This window comes from Chrysemys picta, chromosome 6, assembly GCF_011386835.1.
Source record: "Chrysemys picta bellii isolate R12L10 chromosome 6, ASM1138683v2, whole genome shotgun sequence".
In the NCBI taxonomy this organism is placed as follows: Eukaryota; Metazoa; Chordata; order Testudines; family Emydidae; genus Chrysemys; species Chrysemys picta.
Window position 1 is genome coordinate 15,237,542 of NC_088796.1, and position 21,702 is coordinate 15,259,243.

Consider the following 21,702-nt stretch of genomic DNA (forward strand, 5'->3'; position numbering starts at 1 on the left):
AGCGAAGGACCTGCCGCTGAACTGCCGCTGCTGATCGCAGCTTTTCCTCCCCCCCCTCCCCCCAATTGCCGATTGTGATCGTGGCTTTTTTTTTTTTGCTTGGGGCGGCAGAAATGCTGGAGCCGGCCATGGCAGTGGGGAAAGGCTCTGATAGGCAGGCAGGAGGCAGCGGAAAAAGGCTCCAGCAGCTCGGTATGGCAGGGAAAGGCTCCAGCAGCGGGGAGCTGACATAGCCATTCCCCGCTGCCTCCCCCCGCCAGAGTCTTTCTCCACTGCCAGAGCCTTTCCCTGCAGCAGAGAAAGGTTCCAGCACAGGGGAGGCAGCAGGATACTACGCTGCTAAAAACAGCAGTGTAGATAGGGGAGGCACTGACTGGGCATGTAGAGAGCCTTGCAGGTTCAGGTGTGCCTTTACTCCGTTCACCTAAGCAGTGCCTCACCATTTACGCTGTTATTTATACCTGTGCTACGGTGCGGCAGCTGTGTTATTGTAGAACCCATAGTGTAGACATGGCCTGAGGCACTCTCATTCCAAAATAGGAGTGTCCACACATGGAGTTAATCAGGAATAGCTATTCCAGAATAACTCCCCTTAAACTAACTAAACCAAGCCCTATGATTATAAACCAATTTAGTTAAACTAGTGTAAATCCCTGTGTGGACTCTTATTTCAGTTTAGGCTATGGCTACACTACAGACCTTACAACAGCACAGCTGTACCACTACAGCTGCACCGCTGTAAGGTCTCCTGTGCAGCTGCTTTATGCTGACAGGAGAGAGCTCTCCCATTGGCATAATTAGACCACCCCCAACCAATGGTGGTAGCTATGTCAGTGGAGAGCGTCTCCTGCCGACATAACGCTGTTTGCGCCGGTGCTTTTGTTGGTGAAATTTACATTGGTCAGGGATGTGGCTTTTTCACACCCCGACCGACAAAAGTGCTAGTGTAAACATAGCCTTAGTTTAAGACAACTAGGAACAGGTTTAAACTAAATGGAAATAAGCCATTATTAAATAAGAGTGTCCACACAAGGGTTTTCACCACTTTAACTAAGGCTATTTAGTTAAACCAGTGCAAGTTTGTGCGTAGACAAGCCCTTGGGCAGCATCTTCAATGGGGCCATCTACTGTCATAAGTCCTGTCACAACACTTCACATAATAGTTCCTGGAACACCTGACTGTCCCAAAGCATATTTATTGAGGGACAGGCAGCACATTCTTCTCTGCCAAAAGCCTGTGAGAATATGACCTCTGGGTATGAATGTTTTCAAAAGGAACATGAATTATTATTCACTGCTTCTCAAACAGCTCAGAAGTGAGGAAGTGACATCTCTAGGGGTATGTCTACACTACAAGCGTCACAGTGGCACTGCTGCAGCTTCTCTGCGGTAGCATAGGCACTTACTACAGCAACAGAAGGGATTTTTCTGTCACTGCAGTAAATCCACCCCCTTGAGAGACGGTGAGCTAAGATGACAGAAGAATTCTTCAGCCGACTTGGCTGTTTCTACTACAATGGGGGTTAGGTTGACTCAACTATGTCACATGGGTGAGAGAACCTACGTTGTAGGTGCCGTTGTAGGCCTTAGTCTCTTTCACTATGAAACAATGACATTCAGCCCAATATCCGAGTTGCATTGCTTTGGTCTGTAGACATACACTAGAACCGTGCTTTCATTTTTATTCATGGTCCATGCAGCCCCCAATAAAACCACTACGTATTGTTTTTAGCATCAGTTCTGGAGAGCCGCAAAAGCAGTTTGCCAAAAATACATCCTACATTCCTCATTCCAGTTTGATATTCCTTAGGTTAAGGGTTAACAGCAGCTGTGGGTTAGTAAAGGGAAGTTTGCATTACAGCTGCCTGCATAATGTCAGATCTAAGGATGTATTAGACACAGTCAGTTTCCAGTATTGTCAGATCCTTGACCTTTCAGAGCAGAAAAACATAAATATGGAGAAAAATCTGATGAATTTATTTTAGGAAGTCTTCTGTCTCCCTCACCCAGCACTATGCCCCAGAGTCCCTAGTCTCCATCATTAATCTGCCATTTTCTCCTTTGCAATGCCATGTGGCATTAATTTACATATTCCTACGCAGTGCCCAGCGTCCATGGCAGCTGGGCACTATTACAACAATTAAAACAAACATAAAACAGTCACAGGCAGAGACAACCCGTTTAAATTAGTAAACCATATGTCTGCAATGGCTTAATTAAAGGCCTGTGTAAACAAATGTGCCTTGCATTGTGCCCCGCAGCTCGCCGAAGTCTTGTTCTGGCACAGCACGGCAGCATGACCTCCAAGCACTGGGGGACTCACTGGAGAATGTCCTGCTGCAAGGACTCCTACAATGAAACTCCATGAATCATCAGCAAGAGCAATCCAGCTGATCTTAATTGGTGTCATGGTTCACAGAGTGAGGGATGATCTCCCATATAGTTGCACCCTAGACCACCCATGTAAGGCTTTACAGACTGTAACCAACACCCTGAATTACATAAGAACGGCCATACTGGGTCAGACCAAAGGTCCATCTAGCTCAGTATCCTGTCTTCCGACAGTGGCCAATGCCAGGTGCCCCAGAGGGAATGAACAGAACAGGTAATCATCAAGTGATCTATCCGCTATTATCCATTCCGAGCTTCGGACAAACAGAGGCTAGGGACACCATCCCTGCCCATCCTGGCTAATAAATTCATGGAGGATAGGTCCATCAATGGCTATCTAGTTCTTTTTTGAACCCTGTTATAGTCTTGGCCTTCACAACATCCTCTGGCAAAGAGCTCCACAGGTTGACTGTGCGTTGTATGAAGAAATACTTCCTTTGGTTTGTTTTAAACCTACTGCCTATTAATTTCATGTGGTGATCCCTAGTTCTTGTGTTAGGAGGAGGAGTAAATAACACTTACTTATTTACTCTCTCCACACAAGTCATGATTTTATAGACCTCTATCATATACCCATCTTAGTTGCCTCTTTTCCAAGCTGAAAAGTCCCAGCCTTATTAATCTCTCCTCATACGAAAGCCATTCCATACCCCTAATCATTTTTGTTGCCCTTTTCCAAACCCTTTCCAATTCCAATATATCTTTTTAGAGATGGGGTGACCACATCTGCATGAGGTAGTCAAGATGGGAGTACCATGGATTTATATAGAAACAATATGATATTTTCTTAATGATTCTCAACATTCTGTTTGCTTTTTTGACTGCCGCTGCACAGTGACTGGATGTTTTCAGAGAACTATCCACAATGACTCCAAGGTCTCTTTCTTGAGTGGGAACAGCTAATTTAGACCCCATCAGTTTATATGTATAGTTAGGATTATGTTTTCTAATGTGCATTACTTTGCATTTATCAGCATTGAATTTCATCTGCCATTTTGATGCCCAGTCACCTAGCTTTGAGAGATCCTTGGATCTTGGATCCAAATGCAAATAGGTGGTTAATCCAGAGCATGGAGCACTGGTGTAACGTACTCCTAATGACCCAACATACTCAGGACGTGGGTCTTTGCATTTTGAACCAGATGTACAATAAACACTGAAGAGCACATTGCAGTAATATACAGGGAAGATAGCAAAGGCAAGCATAACTGTGGCAGTGTCTGCATTCAAACAGAGGGCCAAGCTGTCTAGCCAGCCTTAGATGAAAAAATGTTCTACAGGCCAAGGCCAGTATCTGAGAATCCCAGTGCAATGGCAGACTGAGGATGACTCTAATATCAAACTGCAGTTGCCAATATATGTCCATTATTTGCAAGTGACACCGATGTGGGGGTTGATTTCATACTGCACAAGATTTATGCACCCAGTATTTATTTGCTGAATGGCACTCCCCTCACTCTGCATGGGCTCAGGCAGTACCTGACTGTGAGCCTCATAAGGGGGCAAGGAAGTGAACAAAAGATGCCAACACCCTTCTGATCACCACAGAGGAGAGAACAGAACCCTTCCAGGCTTCTGAGAAGCCAGCAGCAGAACCAGCAAATTGCCTGCCCTCTGCATTGTAAATTCAGGAGCTTCCTCTTGCCAGCTTCTGGGAGGTCACAGGCACTTTCCTCAAAGAGTATGTCTTCACTGTAGAGCTAACTTGAGTTATCTACATTCCAGTTACGCCTCTCAAGTGAGCTTAGCGCAAAGTGAGAGTAGCCACACTGTGAAAACGCACTTGAGTTGCTGCAGCCACTCTAGCGCTACACTCGTTTATGCGTGCTGCTAAAATTTCTGAGGGCACATGCCATGATTTTTAGGACTGCAGTAAGCTAAGCTGCTCTATGAATTCTTTCACATTCTTTGTGGGGGGACTTGTGGGAAAACATTGGAGAACTAGGGGCAGTTGAGTCATGCTAGCTTGTGTCGATGCTGCACTGGTTATGTTATTAGCAGACAAGTTGTGCTCACTCTAGCTTAAGTCTATACCCCCTTTCTTGGGCCAGCCAACTCAGTGAAAAGCACCACTGCACTCAAATTAAGGGGTTTTGTGAATGGACAAGAGTCAAGTTAGGGGCAACTCTTGTGCTATAACTTGAGATAACTTTGCAGTGCAGACAAGCCCTACAATTTAAAGGCCAGAAGACGGAGTCCTCCATTACCACCTTGGCCCAAAGCCATGGTTTATTTTAATTATATCGATTTCATTGTCAGTCTTCGGATGGACTAACTTTTGGGGTTGACAGTACACCTGCAACCAGCTGGATGGTATGCCAAGGCTGCACAGCAGTTCTGGGACAGCTATTAGGCAGTACTCAGGAACAATCCTGTCTCCAATTTTCCATTCCCTCCCTATCCCCTGCTGTCTGGTGACTAAGGGCTTGCTTCCTATGTAAGAAACAGGAGTTGAAGGACCTGGAACTGCTCAGCAAAGAGAGGAGCAAGCCTCAGAGGGTATGTTTACACAGGGATTTGGGAGCGAGCTTCCCAGCCCAGATTGATAGACTTGGCCTAGCAGGGCTCATGCTAGTTCCCTAAAAATAGCTGTATAGACGGTGCCTTGAGATTGAGGCATGGGCTGGAGCTCGGACTCAGAAGCGACCTGGGCTGGGAGGTTCACTCCAAAATGCTTTGTTGACATACCCTGAGACATGCCCTGAACACTCAAACCCTGGTTTTTTGTTCAGTCGGGGCCCAGGGATTGGATGGAAAAAGTTTTTTTTTCCTTTTACATTTTGTTGAGTGAATTTTATTGCTCATAAAACTAGAACAAGTTTTAATGACTGTTAAATGCTTGACTCATATCAAAGAGGCACAGTATAAGAGCATAACTGCTTCTGTCGAGCACAGTGAGAGATTATAAAGAAACAGAAAAAAGAAGCAAATACAAATCAACACACAGTGGAAAAAAATCAGGCAGGGCGGAAATCCAACTTAAGCAAGTGTTTGTAAAAATAAAATGTTTTTAGTTTAAATGGCTTAGCCAGTGGGAAATTTCGTTCAAAAGCATGAAATGTGGTCTCTCAAGTATGTTCACTCCATGAACCCAAATGTCAGCTTCCAGTTAATATCTGGCATTCAGAACAAGTTTTCCCACTTATTGTAAAATAGCAGTTATCTGCTGGCTAACTCCCATTGAAAATCCTGAGATAAATCCCAGACTCCAGACACAGTCTCACTTCTCTCACGCTCCTAATCCTCAAACTACAGATAATTCACTGAAAGGAAGAAAAGACAACTTGTGAATTTAAAAGAGAGAGAGAGAGACACTAAGGCCAATTTTCACCTATCACCATGATCTTTAAATTGCCCTTAATAAGCTTCTGCAATAAAAAAGGGAGCCTGGATTGTGGGCTGCTTGTCTGCAAAGGAGACAGCTCTATCTATGAGCTGTGGTTTCCACCTCAGTCCCAGCTTATTAGCTTTATTTATCTTCTCTCTCAGGCTGAAAGAGAAATAACCAGCTCTCGATTTCAGCACCTGCCCTTTATCATTCTGTTTATGCAGGAGTCTTCTAAAAGGCTAATTACTCAGCATGGACTTTCCCTGACTTACACAGTATATGGCTAAAAGCACATGATTTAAATAATGTTAATTACACTATGTTTATCTTGAACAGCAGTGAGGTTGCTTCTTGTAAGGATACTAAGACACAGAGCTTTCAGTTCTTGGCATGTATTTGCCAAAAAGATTCAAGGGATGCTTTTTCACATATTTACCTAAAAAGGTCAATTTAATTAGCAATCTGAGATTTGCGTTTGAGTTTCAGGTATGTGTTCCTGTCAGTCACATGCCGCTTCCCAGTGTGAAAGTGACGAGGAGTGGCATGAAGTGCAGTGAAACTCATAAGCACCATTGTGCAGATCAGGATCATGGCTGCAAGTGCTTTTTTTGGTTTACATTTTTTCATATTTTAACCATGGCTCCAACAATATGCTCAAAATCTAAGTACTGGTAAATCTAATTCATCTGAAGTTATTTCTTCCACTAAAGCCACAATAACTGAGTCAAGAACATTCACTATTTTAGATATTTTCCTTATATATATCTATATATATATATATATATCTATATAGAGAGAGAGAGAGAGAGAGAGAGAGAGAGAGAGAGAGAGAGAGAGAGAGAGAAAAATAAAACCCTGAATTGAGCTACCAGGATGTGCGTCTACCTTGAGTCAGTGAGTGAAAGCACGGCTTCAGTCCTCACCCTTCCACCCCCATGGCCTGTTTACTGTTCATCAACCTCACTCAACATTGGGGATTACTGATGTTTGAGCACTCAAGATGAAACTCCCTATAGATAGAGCTAACCATGGCATGCAGTAACTATACCCAGAGAGTTATTCATGGTATTATAGGATTAAGGCACTCTCCTTTGTCTGGTAGTTGAAGCTCTGAGGTTCCTTTATAGCGCAGAGCTGCTGCGCAAAAAGAGGGTAGATGCTCAAGCTGCCCTTCAGGCATCTACTCTAGCCTTGGGCTAGGAGTTTCCCAGATGAAAAAGTCAGGGGCTAGAGCAAGAAGAGCTATGAGGTGCCATGGACAGAGAGAGACAGAGGCACAAAACAGCTTCTTCTGAGGGACAGGGCTGAGGGGCCGTCCCTGAAGTTTCTGCAAGAGACACTTGCTTGGGCTACTGTTTGTTACCAGCCACTTGAGGAAATGGGGCTTGTGTACATTTTACAAACAAACCCACACACACACACACTAAGGAAAACCTTGACTCTGCATCACTGATATCTGCTCCAGACAAGAAACTGACCTGCTCTGATCTGACCTTTGGTCAGCAAAGGGGCAACAATAATAAAGTCAGTATTTGGGAGCGAGTGTTGTCTAGTGCAGTGGTTCTCAAACTAGGGCCGTCGCTTGTTCAGGAAAAGCACCTGGGAGGCCAGGCCGGTTTGTTTACCTGCCGCGTCCGCAGGTTCAGCCGATCGTGGCTCCCACTGGCTGCGGTTTGCTACACCAGGCCAATGGGGGCTGTGGGAAGGGCGGCCAGCATGTCCCTCGGTCCGCGCCGCTTCTTGCCGCCCCTATTGGCCTGGAGCGGCAAAGGGAGCAATGTGGGTGTCTGGAAGGCCAGAGAGGATGACTACGCAGTAGTAAAAATGGGAAATGACGAGGGCCTGGTTGAGAATTTTTACAGAGAGAAAAGACTCCATCTCTGAGACATTATGAGAAAACCCCACCCCGGGCGTGTTCTAATTTCTCCAAATCGTAGGCATCAAAATTCACTAGCAAATCACGAAAATACATTTTACACACACACACACACACACATCTAAACATAAGCTTACAGTCCAAACTAATGAGGTATTTTAAATTAAAACACAAACATACTACAATCCATAATGCAGTACCATATGACCTGATCTCAAAAGAAAAATGACATTTTGACATAATTAATTGGAACACTACATTTGAATTGACTAAGTCTTTGCCAGCACTTACTCTTAGTCTGTCTTTGGGCAATGCAACAGCTCCTTGTTTGATAATTTCCAGAACTCTCTCCACTGACAGCTGGGCTCCGGCTTGCTCTAACCGTGAGCTGAAAAAGCCGATCACCTGAAATAGAAAGCGATAACATATAAACAAGTGCAAGAAAGAGATAATTTTACCAGTTTACGAATGAAACAATCATTTTCTCTCCCTCCCTTGATCAGAATATCCTTAAACTGTTCTTTTCAAAGCACTCGTAATTACTTATGCCACCATCAAGAAATGTGCTGATTTATGACAAGTTAATAAAAATTATCAACATTCTTCAACAGTCAGGGTTGGTGGCTGATTAATTGAATACAGTTTATTTAGCAATGCAATTCAATTAATAGATTTACAATTTCTAGTGCCAGTATCAACATATGTTGACATTCTGTTCATATATATTATGTTACTAATGTGTACAATTTAGAAAGTTTCCTAAACAACAGAAATCTGTGTAATGCCTGATTTATTTCTTCCACTGTTACATATACAAGAAAACTTCTGGGTAATATTTGACTGAAACAGGCTTATAATGAGTCAGTTTCTATTGAAATAAATTCACAACTACCTAACACTTCACAGTGGATGTCACATATCTAAAAAAGATTTCAAAACTAGACTGGAGAAAGCATTAGAAAAAGCACTGTTGGGAACAATCTTGCTTTGGCAGTCCAACCTCTAGTATAGCACAGACCATAAAATGTTCTCCAATGATTCCTGCCTTAGGATCAATAACTTGTGGTTGAAGCAAAGCATCAATTTTAGAAAATGGGATAGATCAATGTTTCCATCACAGTTGGACCCAAGTATTCAGAGATGCCAGCTCTCATATTCATATCTCGGTGCTAGCTTGAGATTTTGCTGCTCTTGGAAAATTGGGAAATGAGCACTCTTCCCAGACCCATACACTGAGAACAATCACTGAACGAACGACTGCCCTGGCTCTCTTCCTCTCCAGCTATAGCTGCCTGAGCCCCAAGGAGGGGGTGATTATTGGGGTTAAGGAAAAATAGAATAAACCCATCAACGTAACTAAACCAGAGGCAGAGTGAGCAGAGAAACGAGGCGCCCAGGGAGCACAAGGTTTGGGACTCAGTGTTAATAAAGGTGGAGTGTGGAGGGAAGTGATCCAAAACCCACACAAATCACCAACCATAGACAGGGGGCTGGCAGTATTGCCAACCCCAAGTGTCCAAATATCACAAGTCAGGTCCCCCCAAATCAGGATTTTTTTTAAATCTCATGTGCGCACCTCTACAAGTGGAGCCTTTAGGGTCCAACTTTTCAAGCTTTTCTCCACCATGATGGCCAGAAATGTACTTTTGTTTTCAAAAATGGAAACTGAGGTTTGCATGTAATCACATGACTCCAAGAACTGGAGATTTAAAAAAATCATGAAATATGGTGATAAAACTGGGAGAGTTGGCAACACGAGGCTGGGACTTCAGGGGCACCCAAACCACAGTGATTAAAACTAAGCATGCACCCAGGTTCCCCACATGTCTACCCTGTTTGTTCCTTCCTGTTGCTGCTTCCCCAAGGCTCTGAACACCTCATGCATTCCACTGGCCAGGCCAGGCCAGGCCAGGCCAGGCCAGGCCAGGTTCACATCATATTTTATTCTCTCTTCTCTGGTCCAGCTTGCCCCTGTCAGTCGGGGCTTCACCCCCATCATTCACCTTCAGGTTCCAGTAGAAGCAGGTGGTCCACCCCCAGTTCCTGATTTGGAACAACATGGAACAATAATTCCATCATCCTACATTTCTCTATCTCCTTTCATCCTCAAAGAACCTAAAGCACTTTGCAAATGACATTAATTCATCTGGAAGATGGTGGCAACCATGAAGCACAGTGCAGTGTACAAGAGTGCAGAGAGGAGAACTTCTGGCCCAGGAGACAAGATCCTGCCTGCAGTTCCACAAAAAAGGGGGATAATTCAGAACCCAATTCCCAGAGCACAACTGCACGTACTTAGTGGGCCTACAGAAATACCACAAGTCTGCATGCATAAGTGGGTAGTTGGATGTCTGATTGACTATCTCCATATGCAAATACCCAAATCAGTGTACATATTCCATATGCAAATACGTCTGTGTACATGTTCCTGTTATGTGGGGATGCAGTCTAGATGGGTGAAACTGTGTGTGTCATCTTAGAAAAGCAATAATTCCACATTATGCATCAGAGGGTTCGTCTTCACTATCGATTTATCCGGGATATATATATATTGATCCCCGAACGCGCTCACTGTCGACTCTGGAACTCCACCAGAGCAAGCGGCGGTAGCGCAGTCGACGGGGGAGCTGCGGCCATCGATCCCACGCCGTCTGGACTCCAGGTAATTCGATCCAAGATACTTCGACTTCAGCTACACGTAGCTGAAGTTGCGTATCTTGGATCAATTCCCCCCGCCCCCCCCCAGTGTAGACCAGCGCTGAAGCTTTACAACCGTAGCACACTGAAGTAACCTTTGTTAATCATCTCCAAGTTTAAAAAAAAAAAAGTGTACTGTATTAAAAAATCTCAGTGGAGCTGCCTTTGTTCTGTTGAGCGAGACACACAGCTGGAGCCAGGAACCATTAACCTAATTATGCCTCACAACTGGGCTGCTGTTAGTAAAACAAAGACAGCTGATGGTTTGATTACTTTGGGATTCAAATTAGGCACTCCTTTACCCTGAGCCTGTAAGCTCTGCCTCCTTTTAGAACATGTAGATTTGCCAGGTTTGCAGAGTAATCTTCTCTGGAAATTGCAAAGTACAAAACAAATTAAATACAAAAATATTATATTACAATCGCTGTAGGGATCCTTTCACAAGAGAATTTAAGCAATGGTTTAAAGGGAAATAATACAGTTAAAAATGTGGTTTGAAAATGTCATTATAAAGTTACAAAATCTGTTAACTTTTAGGCAGTCCCATCAAACCAAAGACATATCTTCTACACCACACAAATATCTTGTCCTTAAGCAATGTGTTATGCAAAGGACATACAATTATTATGTTTGAAATGTTCTGTCAAGCAAATAATGCTAACAGCTCATTGGCCAAAATGGGAGTTTAATTAAATATTGGGAAATACCCAAAAATACTGGGAGCATGTGAACACTTGATAAAGTGGATATCAATACATTTAATCTTGGTATGTCTGGCCTAAATACAATAAAATGTTTTAATATCTATAGTTTGTGGCTTCGCTGAACAAAAAAGTTACCTCATGCATCTAGTCAAGTCATATAAAATAGCTCCACCCAAAATGATTTCTGTTGAAGGAATTGTGGGCAATCTTGGTACTTTGTGTAAAACACTGAGGAAAAGATACCAATCTATGGGTAAGTAATCTTGTATTTCATATAGCGGTGAGTGGGAGGAAAAGCTGCTTCTTTGGTCAAATTTTACTTTTATCTTCTATATTGCGCTTTCAATGTATGTCAAGGAACACAGAGCTTTGGATGGGTATTCTTTGAGGTGGAGTTTAAGACTGAAATCTAAATAAATAGATATATTAAGATAAAAATATACAATTGTTTTGGTATTAGGACTTTATAATTATCGATTAGATGGCATAGTTGACAGTGGTATGGTATTGTTCAATATTCAACCAGTATGGGTGAAGAAAACCACGGAGAGACGAACACCACCTTTCTTCCTCCAAGCCACTTCTCTGCTGTAACACAAGGTAACTAATTTTATACAAAAACAACAAGGAGTCCGGTAGCATCTTAAAGAGTAACAGATTTATTTGGGCATAAGATTTCGTGGATAAAAAACCCCACTTCTTCATCTTTTACCCACGAAAGCTTATGCCGAAATAAATCTGTTAGTCTTTAAGGTGCCACCGGACTCCTTGTTGTTTTTGTGGATACAGACTAACACGGCTACCCCAGATATTTGATTTTATACAGTTTATTAGTCCAAACAAACTTGGAGATGTATTATGGCAAGATGTTCTGGGTGGTGGTTTAGTTTGGTTTTTTGTTTGTTTTAAGGGGAAAAAAAAGGAATATGCTCTTGGAAAATCAGATACAAATAATTCATTACAGACAGAAAAATCATTTTTAGAATTAAGAGTTATTCAATAAAAGCTAAGTACCGTAAAAGCTGTTTTATCCGGCACTTCACCAACCGGAAAGCTCTATAAACCGGCATTTCTGATCTTTATTGAAATTCCAGTTTATAGTCCGGTTGGTATGGGGCCAGCAGGGGGTTGGGGCGCAGCAGAGGGTGTGGAGCGTGGGCTCTGGGAGGGAGTGAGGGTGCAGGTGGGGGCTTAGGGCAGTGAGTTGGGGCATAGGAAGGGATGCAGGGTGCTGGACCGGGGGGGAGCTCACCTTGGGCAACTCCCCACAAGCAGGAACCTGTCCCAGCTGCTCCTAGGCAAAGGCACGGCAGGCAGTTCTGCGTACTGCCCCCATCCCACCCCGAGTACTAGCTCCGCAGCTCCCATTGGCTGGGATCCATGGCCAATAGAAGCTGCGGGGGCGGCGCCTGCGGGCAGAGGCAGTGAGCAGAGCCACTTGCTGTGCCTCCGCCAAGGAGCAGCCGGGACAGGTCGCCGCTGGCGGGGAGCTGTCTGAGGTGAGCGCCCCCCAGATCCAGCACCCCGCATCCCCTCCCACATCCTACGCCGCCTCCTGCACCCAAACTCACTCCCTCTTAGTTAACCGGCATTTTTCACTTACCGGTTCCCCCCCATTCCCTGAACATGCTGGATAAAACAGCTTTTACTGTATTTTCCAGTGGTCAAGATCCTTAACTAGATCCCACTCCTAAATAACTATATTTAAATAAATCCTGAATATTAACTGAAACCTCAACTCAATCTCGTGCTAGGGTGACCAGACAGCAAATGTGAAAAATCGGGACTGGGGGGTGAAGAGTAATAGGAGCCTATATAAGAAAAAGACCCCAAAATCGGGACTGTTCCTATAAAATTGGGACATCTGGTCACCCTAATCTCGTGCTCACGTAAAAGAAGGCATGTGAAATTGAAAGTACTTCAGTTTTATCATAGTTATTTTAAAACCTGAGGATAAACACACAGTTTTACTACCTTTTGCAAGGAGGGTTTGAGGCCAAAAGAAGCACAGTTTCCATGTATTGAGGACTTCTATATTTCATAGTATTCATTTTGATATCTTGGAAGTGATTGTTCTCTCTAATCATCTGAGCAACTGGTCTGATGGAAACAGTAAGTAACTACAAAGATGAGAAATGGGCAACCAAAGCTGGTCCCTCTGAATTATTTAAAGCCCTACAAATTCAAATATACAAGGATCCTGTCTACAGGAGGAAGACAACCCATGGTAAAAGGTTGCTCCTCCACCCTAGCCCAACCTTTAAAAGGGATTGAATAATCTTTGGCAACCAGTGGTCAGGGCCAAACTGCTTCCTTCCCCTATTTCAGAAAGCACTTTTCTGTAATGGGTGTTCAAAGCAGTTTGGGCTGGTTGACAATAGTGCCCAGGGGTGGCTCTAGCTTTTTTAAAAAAACAGGAGTACTTGTGGCACCTTAGAGACTAACAAATTTATTAGAGCATAAGCTTTCGTGGACTAGTCCACGAAAGCTTATGCTCTAATAAATTTGTTAGTCTCTAAGGTGCCACAAGTACTCCTGTTCTTTTTGCGGATACAGACTAACACGGCTGCTACTCAGAAATCTAGCTTTTTTGCCGCCCCAAACACGGCAGACAGGCTGCCTTCGGCGGCTTGCCTGTGGGAGGTCCGCCGGTCCCGCGGCTTCGGCGTACCCGCCGCCGAATTGCTGCCAAATCCTTGGAGCGCTAGTGCCTGGAGCTGCCACTGATGGTGCCTAAACAATTTTTGTCCCAATTGGTCAATTTCCCAGTAGAGCTGCACCTTTAGTTCCTCTTTTCATGTCACACAACAAGAATGCAAGTATAATTTATGATAAAGGCGTTTTGGTGTTTTTTAAGAAATGGCAGAGAATCCAACATGTCTAACATTTCGCCTGTCTGCTGAAGTCATTTGACATTTTGAAATAAATAAATATTTATAAAATGTGTATTAAAAACCAAAGCTTCTAAAAACATATCTACTCATCTCTGCATTTCCTTAGCTTGGATTCTATTTCAGGTTAAGCTGAAGTGCTGTGAGCCTTTGCAGCACAGCACTGTTGTCTGCCTAACTAGCAATCTTACAACTTAACTTTCATAGATAAAAGCAACAGCAGGATTCATTGCTGCCTTCTCGGCCCACACTTTTCAAGGTTAACTCTGCGAAAGAGGAAAATAGCCTATAATAAATGCAAAAATCTTGACTTTTTTAAAATGTTGAAAACAGAAAGGTGCGTGTATATTCCGAGGTTTGCTGTTTTAGATTTGCAGCATGGGCCATCACAGTTTGAGTAACATGCCAAACCCACAAGCAAATCAAAAGAAGAAGGGGACAAAACAAACCTCTCATGAGGACAGACAATAAGCATCAGCACCTCACCTAAGCAGATTCCTTAGCAAGACATAGATCAATACATACAAGTAACACTTGGGTAGAGTATGGTGATTGCTGTTGGCCCCTACTGGCCTGCATCACAGGTGAAACAGAACCTCTATCTCTTTAGCCCTAACAAAAGTGGCTTCAGGCATCAGCAATGAGAATTGTGCAAAAGGTTCAACATCAAACCCAAAGTAACAGTAAACCCACCTGGCAGAACCTTAAAACTCAGAGTAGGTTCACTAAATAATCTGAGAACCTTCCTTGGGACTCTGGGACCATTTTCAAGTGATCCGGTCACGGAAAATTATTAAATATTATAAGAATGCTACAGTACTGGGTAAGTTTTACAAACTCAAAACCAGGCAAATCATCATGAAAAATCTTTCATTGGAAATATTTCAACAGACTCTTGTAGTCAGCAAGGCTGCAAATTTTCCAGCAGACATTTTTAGAAAATCACGGAAATGTAGTTAAAAAACCCCTAATTGAACAAAAGAAACCCCGCAAGCAATTTACAGTGCTTGGTACCGAAAATAACCGTTGCATTCCATTTCTAATGTGAAAGAGTGCTCATGAACACTGTAAGTTCTGTAATAACAGGCCCAAGAATAAAAGCTGCCATATTAGAGCCAAGCCAAATCTCCTAATTTAGACGTCTCTAACTGGGGAGGGAGATGGGAGCCATGAGACACACTGGGGAATTAAAGTTCTCACTAGGAAACGCTGGGCTGATCCTCTGCGTCATCACATTGTTGCTGCTGAGCTCCTGCTCGCTATCAGCCTACCTATCATACAAGGATTTTAGCAGCTCCTAATGAAGTTTGTTCAACTACTTATCACATCCATCCAACTCTCACAGCAGCCGAGAAAGTAATGAAGTCAATGACTCTCCATGACATTCCTGGCACAGGTCCAGCCCTAGCAATTACCTGTTAGGAGCCTCTGCCAAACTCCTGGGACATATGAGGCTGTTTACCAAATTAGAGATCATTTGCGGAATAAAGACAGGTACACAGTCTGCACTGCGGGGTTTCAGTAGTAAGCCGGAATAGAAATCATACCATTCCTCTATGCTAGATGAGCCAGAGCAAGAATAGCCCATTTAGCTCGACAAGATACACAATATCCCAGTAAGATGACTTTCTAAAATTAAAAGTAAATTAATAGGAAATGGAAGGTATTTTGATTTCAGTCAATTGTTTACAGTGTTGAGTGTGCCCATATGTTCCCAGTTATACAGTGACGGTGATTACTAGTTTGTTTGTAAAAGATACAGAGAAGGGAAATATAACTAATGTCCAATTTACACTGGAAAGTGTTTTATACTCTGGTTACCCTTAAACACTTGCCATAAATATAGAGGTTACATCCGTATCTGCAATATTACCTCTAGGGAATAACTTGAATACTTCAAATACTGAGGTGAAGTTCTGAGTTATCGAAGGCAGCTGAGTAAGTTTTTAAGGGTGACCGCTGTATGAAAGGTTTCAGAGTAGCAGCCGTGTTAGTATGCATCCGAAGAAGTGGGCTGTAGTCCACGAAAGCTTATGCTCTAATAAATTTGTTAGTCTCTAAGGTGCCACAAGTCCTCCTGTTCTTCTTTTCGCTGTATGAAAAACTCTACAGATTTTTCACATTGGATAAATCATCAGCTACCTTCTGCACATGCAGCCTAACAGTTTAGGGTGGGAAAAATCCTACGTCCAGTGTAAAGGGAGAATGATTCCACTCTCTAAGCAGGATTTTGCTGATGACTCCTGATCCTGCCAGTTGTGCAAGGAATAGTGCTACTGCACAAAGGAGGTCTGCATAAGTGATGAGTGCAGCACCCCTTCTAACAGGAGTCCCCAGTGGCCCCTGGTGTGGAGAGCTACACACGTTTGCCATGTGGTAGGGGTCAGATGAGGTGGTGATGGGTGGAGTCGGCATTTGGCACCACAATCTCTGCAGAGTGAGACAAGTGATTTAGAAGCATGGGGAAGATGCCCCCCCACTGCCAAATATCCCTACACCTGGAAGCTTAGGGGCCATCATGTAGCCAGGGACCTGGCAGCTGCACCACAAGCACAAAGCCCCTGAATACAGGCAGCCCTGCTGGAGAAGAGGCATGTCTGAAGGCTGGCCAGCCTATGGTGTCCCTACCACAGCCAGTCAGAGAGACACACCCCAGATGGAATCCCACTCTGCAGTGTTGCGGAGCCATCAGATCATCTGTGGCACCAACTTTCCATGGGGGGGCTGTTTCCTGCTGTATGAGTGAATCCCTGCACAAAGATGGGCTTTAGATTGCCATTCCATGGGGTGGTCAGCATCCTCCCTCAGGACTCCATGCACTCTGCAGCACCCTGAGAACCATATACTGGCAGGATTAAGTCCACAGAGCAGAGGAGGGAAATGTAGTGACATGAGCACAGTTCTGGGAGTCAACGACACTTGGGCTATGCCTTCTGTGGTCTTAGACAAATACTTAACCTCATTGCCTCAGTGTTTCCATCTGTAAAGTGGGGGTAATACTCCTTACTACTCTCTTGAGGGTGTTGGGAGGACGTGTTCATATGCTTTAGCAACTGCAATCTAAAAAAGACTGATTCTGTTCTCCAGAGAATGGCAACTGTGCAGGCACTACTTCTGGATTGGGGGTGAAGAGAGGAGTCTATTGAGTCCAATCATTTATTCAGATGGGAAAGCTGACAGCTCTCACCACCTGCTAGCTGGTGACAGGTACATTTTAAAAATAAAATTTTTGACATCTTTGCTTTCCTAACAAAGAGGTTATTTAAAACTTCAAGACACTCCCTTGGAAGGCTTTAAATAGTTAGAAGGCTTCAGAACCTGCCTGGCATTATCCTATATCCTAACATTAAAGGGTTTTGTTTAAATGGTTACATGAGTAAACCCACATTTAACTGTTACATGGGGAAGAACGCCTTTGTCTTCCACAGAAGGCGTAGCCTAGTGGGCATGGGCTTGTCAGGCAGCAAAGCCTGGGGTCTATTCCTGGTTCTGCCTCTGACTCGCAAGGTCACAGACAAGTCAAACCTCTTGATAAAATAAGTACAGAGGCTACCCACCTCACTGGGGAACTGTGAAGGTTAGTTACTTATTCAGTTAGTGTTTGTCTAGATGGAACATTGTTCCCCTTCCCACAACCTGCAAATGAAGTATTGTAGGTCACCTCTCCTAGCCAATCCTGCATCATTACATCACCTGAACACTGTAGCTGCGAAAGACCCTGGGGCATTTTGAGGTCTGAACTCTACCCCTCAAAAATCTTTGGCAGGCAGCAAAATGAGACCAGTGGGTGGAGGAGAAAGAACAGCAATTCAGCCACTTCAGATAAGGATGAAAATGGCTTTACTTCTGGATCTTTAGAAGCGTGTCAATCTCATCTGGTATTTTAAAGAAAGTAAACCAATAGACGACTCACAAACAAGCTTTTAGTAACATCACATGAAAAATTAGGTACCCACTGCAGCAAGAAATACAACATGCTATAGAGCTTAAGACTCCAGCAGCTTGAATCCATTGCTCAGAGTAGGACAAAATTACAGTAAAATCCTGATCATTAGGAGCCTAATCTTGGAATCCATGCTGTGCATGCAGAATGCCTATTGAAGTCAAAGGGAGCTCCTGGAATTACTATGGGTATTTAAATGCAGTATTTGTAATGTCTCATATAACAAGAGCTGCTTTAACAATTTTAGTGCATCTCTTCTGATTAGTGACCTCAAATATCAAAGGAGCAACTAATAAGGAGCACCCGGCATGGATAGCAGCATTGCGCAATTAAGAGAGAAGTGGGAGAAGGAAAATATTTTGGTCCATAGCAATCTGTAATTATAAAGAGGTTTATTTAAAACGGAAGGGAAAAATGAAAACAAGTTTTGTTTTATATGCAAACACTCATGGTTTTATTTCATTTACTTTCCCATAGAAAGATAACAATTATGCTCAAGTTTAGTTATGGTGCAGCTGAGAAAAAAAAGCACTTAATTATAGTTAAAGCTTCAGTGGGATATGTGTGTTCCCCATCGTATGCGGCAGATACAATGACACAAAAGTGGAACGCTGCAGGTCCAGGGAAAAGATTGGATAAAGAAGGCTGAACGGCAGCTGCCTCCTATACCACTGGCTCTGGCCTCATTTTTATGAACGCCAAGTGCTTTTGCAGAATATATATGTGTGTGTGTGTGTGTGTGTGTGTATATATATATATGTATTTATTTTAAAATCAACCAATCCTCTGTCCTCCCTTGCTATGATCAGGGCCAGTATGAATCTGTACCATTTGGCTAATCTATACCCACTCATTTGGTTACACAAACTGAAAGAGGGTGATGAATTTGAAATTTGGTGAATTACCATCTAAATTTCTAAATAAGGCTGCTAATGCTAATTTGGCTCTAGTAAAGAAGAAAACAAACCATTGGTGATATTAAATTAAAATATCTGTATATCACTCAACCAGCGTAGCTAGCTGACAGTATGCCTGAACTATGGCCAGAAGAGATGGTAAAAAACTATTTGCATTTAATTACTGTATAAATATTAACGAATTGAGGCCAAAATATTGATCTATTGAACCTTAACATTTGTTATTTTCTAGCAAGTATTATCATCCAGGTCCTTAATATATTAATATTAAAGGCACCATTATATTTCATATTAGAAAATACTTAACTACCAACCCCTTTTCCTACCAAATCCCCCATCACAGCAGCCTGCTATGTCTGGAGATACATATGAGGATCTAACATGGCTCCCTACAGAGAAAGTAAAAACAACGAGGAGTCCTCGTGGCACCTTAGAGACCAACAAATATATTTGGGCATAAGCTTTTGCGGGCTAAAACCCACTTCATCAGATGCATGGAGTGGAACATACAGTAGGGAGGTATAAACATACAGCACATGAAAAGATGGAAGTTGCCTTACCAAGTGCTAACGAGCCAATTCAATTAAGGTGGAAGTGGGCTATTCTCAACAGGTGACAAAAAGGGGTTAATACGAAGGGAGGAAAAATCATTTTTGTAGTGCTAATGAAGCCAATGTAATCAAGGTGGCCCATTTCAAACCGCTGATACAGACTAACAAGGCTACCACTCTGAAACCTACAGAGAAAGTGAAATTCATCCTTTCTAATAACCAGCACAGGTCCACTTGAGAGTGGCAGTAGGGGCTTTTTCACCCTAGAGAGAAATTAGGGCTAAGAATTCTGATTTATGCTTTTCCTAAACTCCTACTCACCAGACTCTTCTGTAGGTCAAAGCAGCCCAAGTTCAGATAGGGCATGCTGCCTGCCTGCAGTTAGCTGAAGGAGAAACTCTCCTACGCTAGTTTTTTCCTCCACTTCCATCACTGGAGTATTAAGAGAGATTACTGTAGGAAAAGAACCTAATCTTGTCTGAAGGAAGAGGATCCTGGTGGTGTGCCCTTGCAGAGGGGGAGTAAAGAGTAGCTGCCACTGGCCTCCTTTAGAAAATTGAAAGGCAACTACTTGGAGGGGGTTCATTCCAGAAGAGGATCTGTTGTAGCTTGGGGAAATCCTCATCAGTGGGCTCCCCAAATCTCATGGCACAAGTCATGGTGTCTGCCAAGTAAGGATGGAATCTAGTATGGTTCGTGGTGGAGTCCCAGAGACTGAAGGAAGGGAGAAGAGTTGAGAACAACCCAAGTTCCACCCCTCTCTTAGCTACAATCATGATTTGGAAGCTCAATATTTTTAATAGAGTCTAAAAATATCTAACAAAAGAAAGGGATATATAAATGTGAAAAAAATCATCACTTCTCTCAAAAGCATATTCAGCTAACAATGTATTTAAGAGGCTTGTTTTACTGCTTGCAACTGATTAATAAATATTACTTACCAGGTCTATATTTTGCATTATGTCCTGGAAGGAAGGGTGAGTTCGAAACTGCTCAAACAGATCCCGCTTGTAAAGCAGTGCATACACCAAATTGGGGTTGTGATGGAGAGAATTTGTCAAGCAGGAATTGATAATCTCTAACATCATTCTGATCACTTCTTCAATCACATTCAGGTCTTGTGCCTTTAAGAAACAAACAAAAGGTTAGCATGCCCCTTCCACTATATATTAGGCAGAAATGATAGTACTCAGGTATTATTACTAATGTAGCTGTTAGCTGGCTGATGTCTCATCAATAGTGAACAAGTCTTGCATCCTTGCTTGTCTGGTAACATAGCTATGCTTTCTCCTTTAACATCCAAACTTTTACCTGCGAGGTCAATGGACTCTAGTGTCCACATTGCAGAATGCTCCCGCCCCAAAGAATTTTAACCACAGTAACTGCAGCCAGTTAAATTCACTGAAGTTGTGTGATTTTAGTCAATTTCCACTCCTAGCAGATGCTGCAGGTAAATGCAGCTCAGTATAGGTGCACTGCATTTTATTTCTGTTCAGCATTCATTGTGGAAAACAAAAAGGAGAAAGAGTAAACAGAGAGCCAGAAAAAGTCAGCAAGAAGGAAATCAAAAGATGGCAGGGAAAAAGAGAAAGAAACAAAAAGTAGGAAGACAATCTGGATCAAAACACATTCCTCCTCCAAACTTTTCTGTTGCACATTATTTTGGCACTCTAGGTTACTGAAGTTGCATCACTGATGGTCCCCTACTTGTAGTGCACTAGGTCACCATACTTTAGATCAATTGCACTTCATGTATTTGACAACCAATCCAGACAATGACCACCAATAATCCAACCTTCCATTCTAAGCAAGATCACAGAGAAGCTAGCACAATTCCATCTCCAACCCCACCTGACAACATCCTGAATCCCTCTCACTGGGCCTTCACACCAGGATATGGCATACAGACAGTCTTTACATTGGAGAATAGTCCTCTCTTGGTTGTGGACAATGGGCAAACCTCCCTGCTCAGATTGTTCAACCTCTCAGCAGCATTTGACACTGTTGATCAAGACACTTTAGAGACCTGATAAGGGAGAGCAAAATCACCCAAGATGGTTTCAGTTTTTCTTATTATCCTGAACACAAGATTGAGAATATTAGCTCATGAGCCTAGCATTGGTTTTGCCTTCTACATTTCAGAAAAAGCCATTAACTACCCAATAGCACTTCCCTATTTCATAACTGAACTCTGCTGACAGTGTGGGGAGTGAAAATCATTCCAATGCATTTTACTGGACTTTCAATCTGCAAATAGTAAAGTTTCTTTCCAGTATAAAGCAATACCACTTTTTAAAATCCCATCAGATTGCAGCGATTATCACATATCAGTTAACACTGCCTCCTTTGCCAAGGCTGAGGAGGATAAGAAAAGTTGCCACTATTCCACTTGGGGGAAGACAAG

General features: G+C 42.9%; 1 protein-coding gene across 15 annotated transcripts in view; it reads right to left on the reverse strand.

The window, feature by feature from the left end:
• DYM (dymeclin) overlaps positions 1 to 21,702 on the reverse strand; it is a 358,470-nt gene that overhangs the window by 47,536 nt on the left and 289,232 nt on the right. For all 15 annotated transcript variants that reach the window (XM_065598719.1, XM_065598718.1, XM_065598720.1 and 12 more), the window contains 2 exons: positions 20,240 to 20,422; positions 7,887 to 8,000 (listed from right to left, as the gene is read on the reverse strand). In XM_065598719.1, coding sequence (XP_065454791.1) covers positions 7,887 to 8,000; positions 20,240 to 20,422 — 297 coding nt within the window. The remainder of the gene's footprint in view (positions 1 to 7,886; positions 8,001 to 20,239; positions 20,423 to 21,702) is intronic.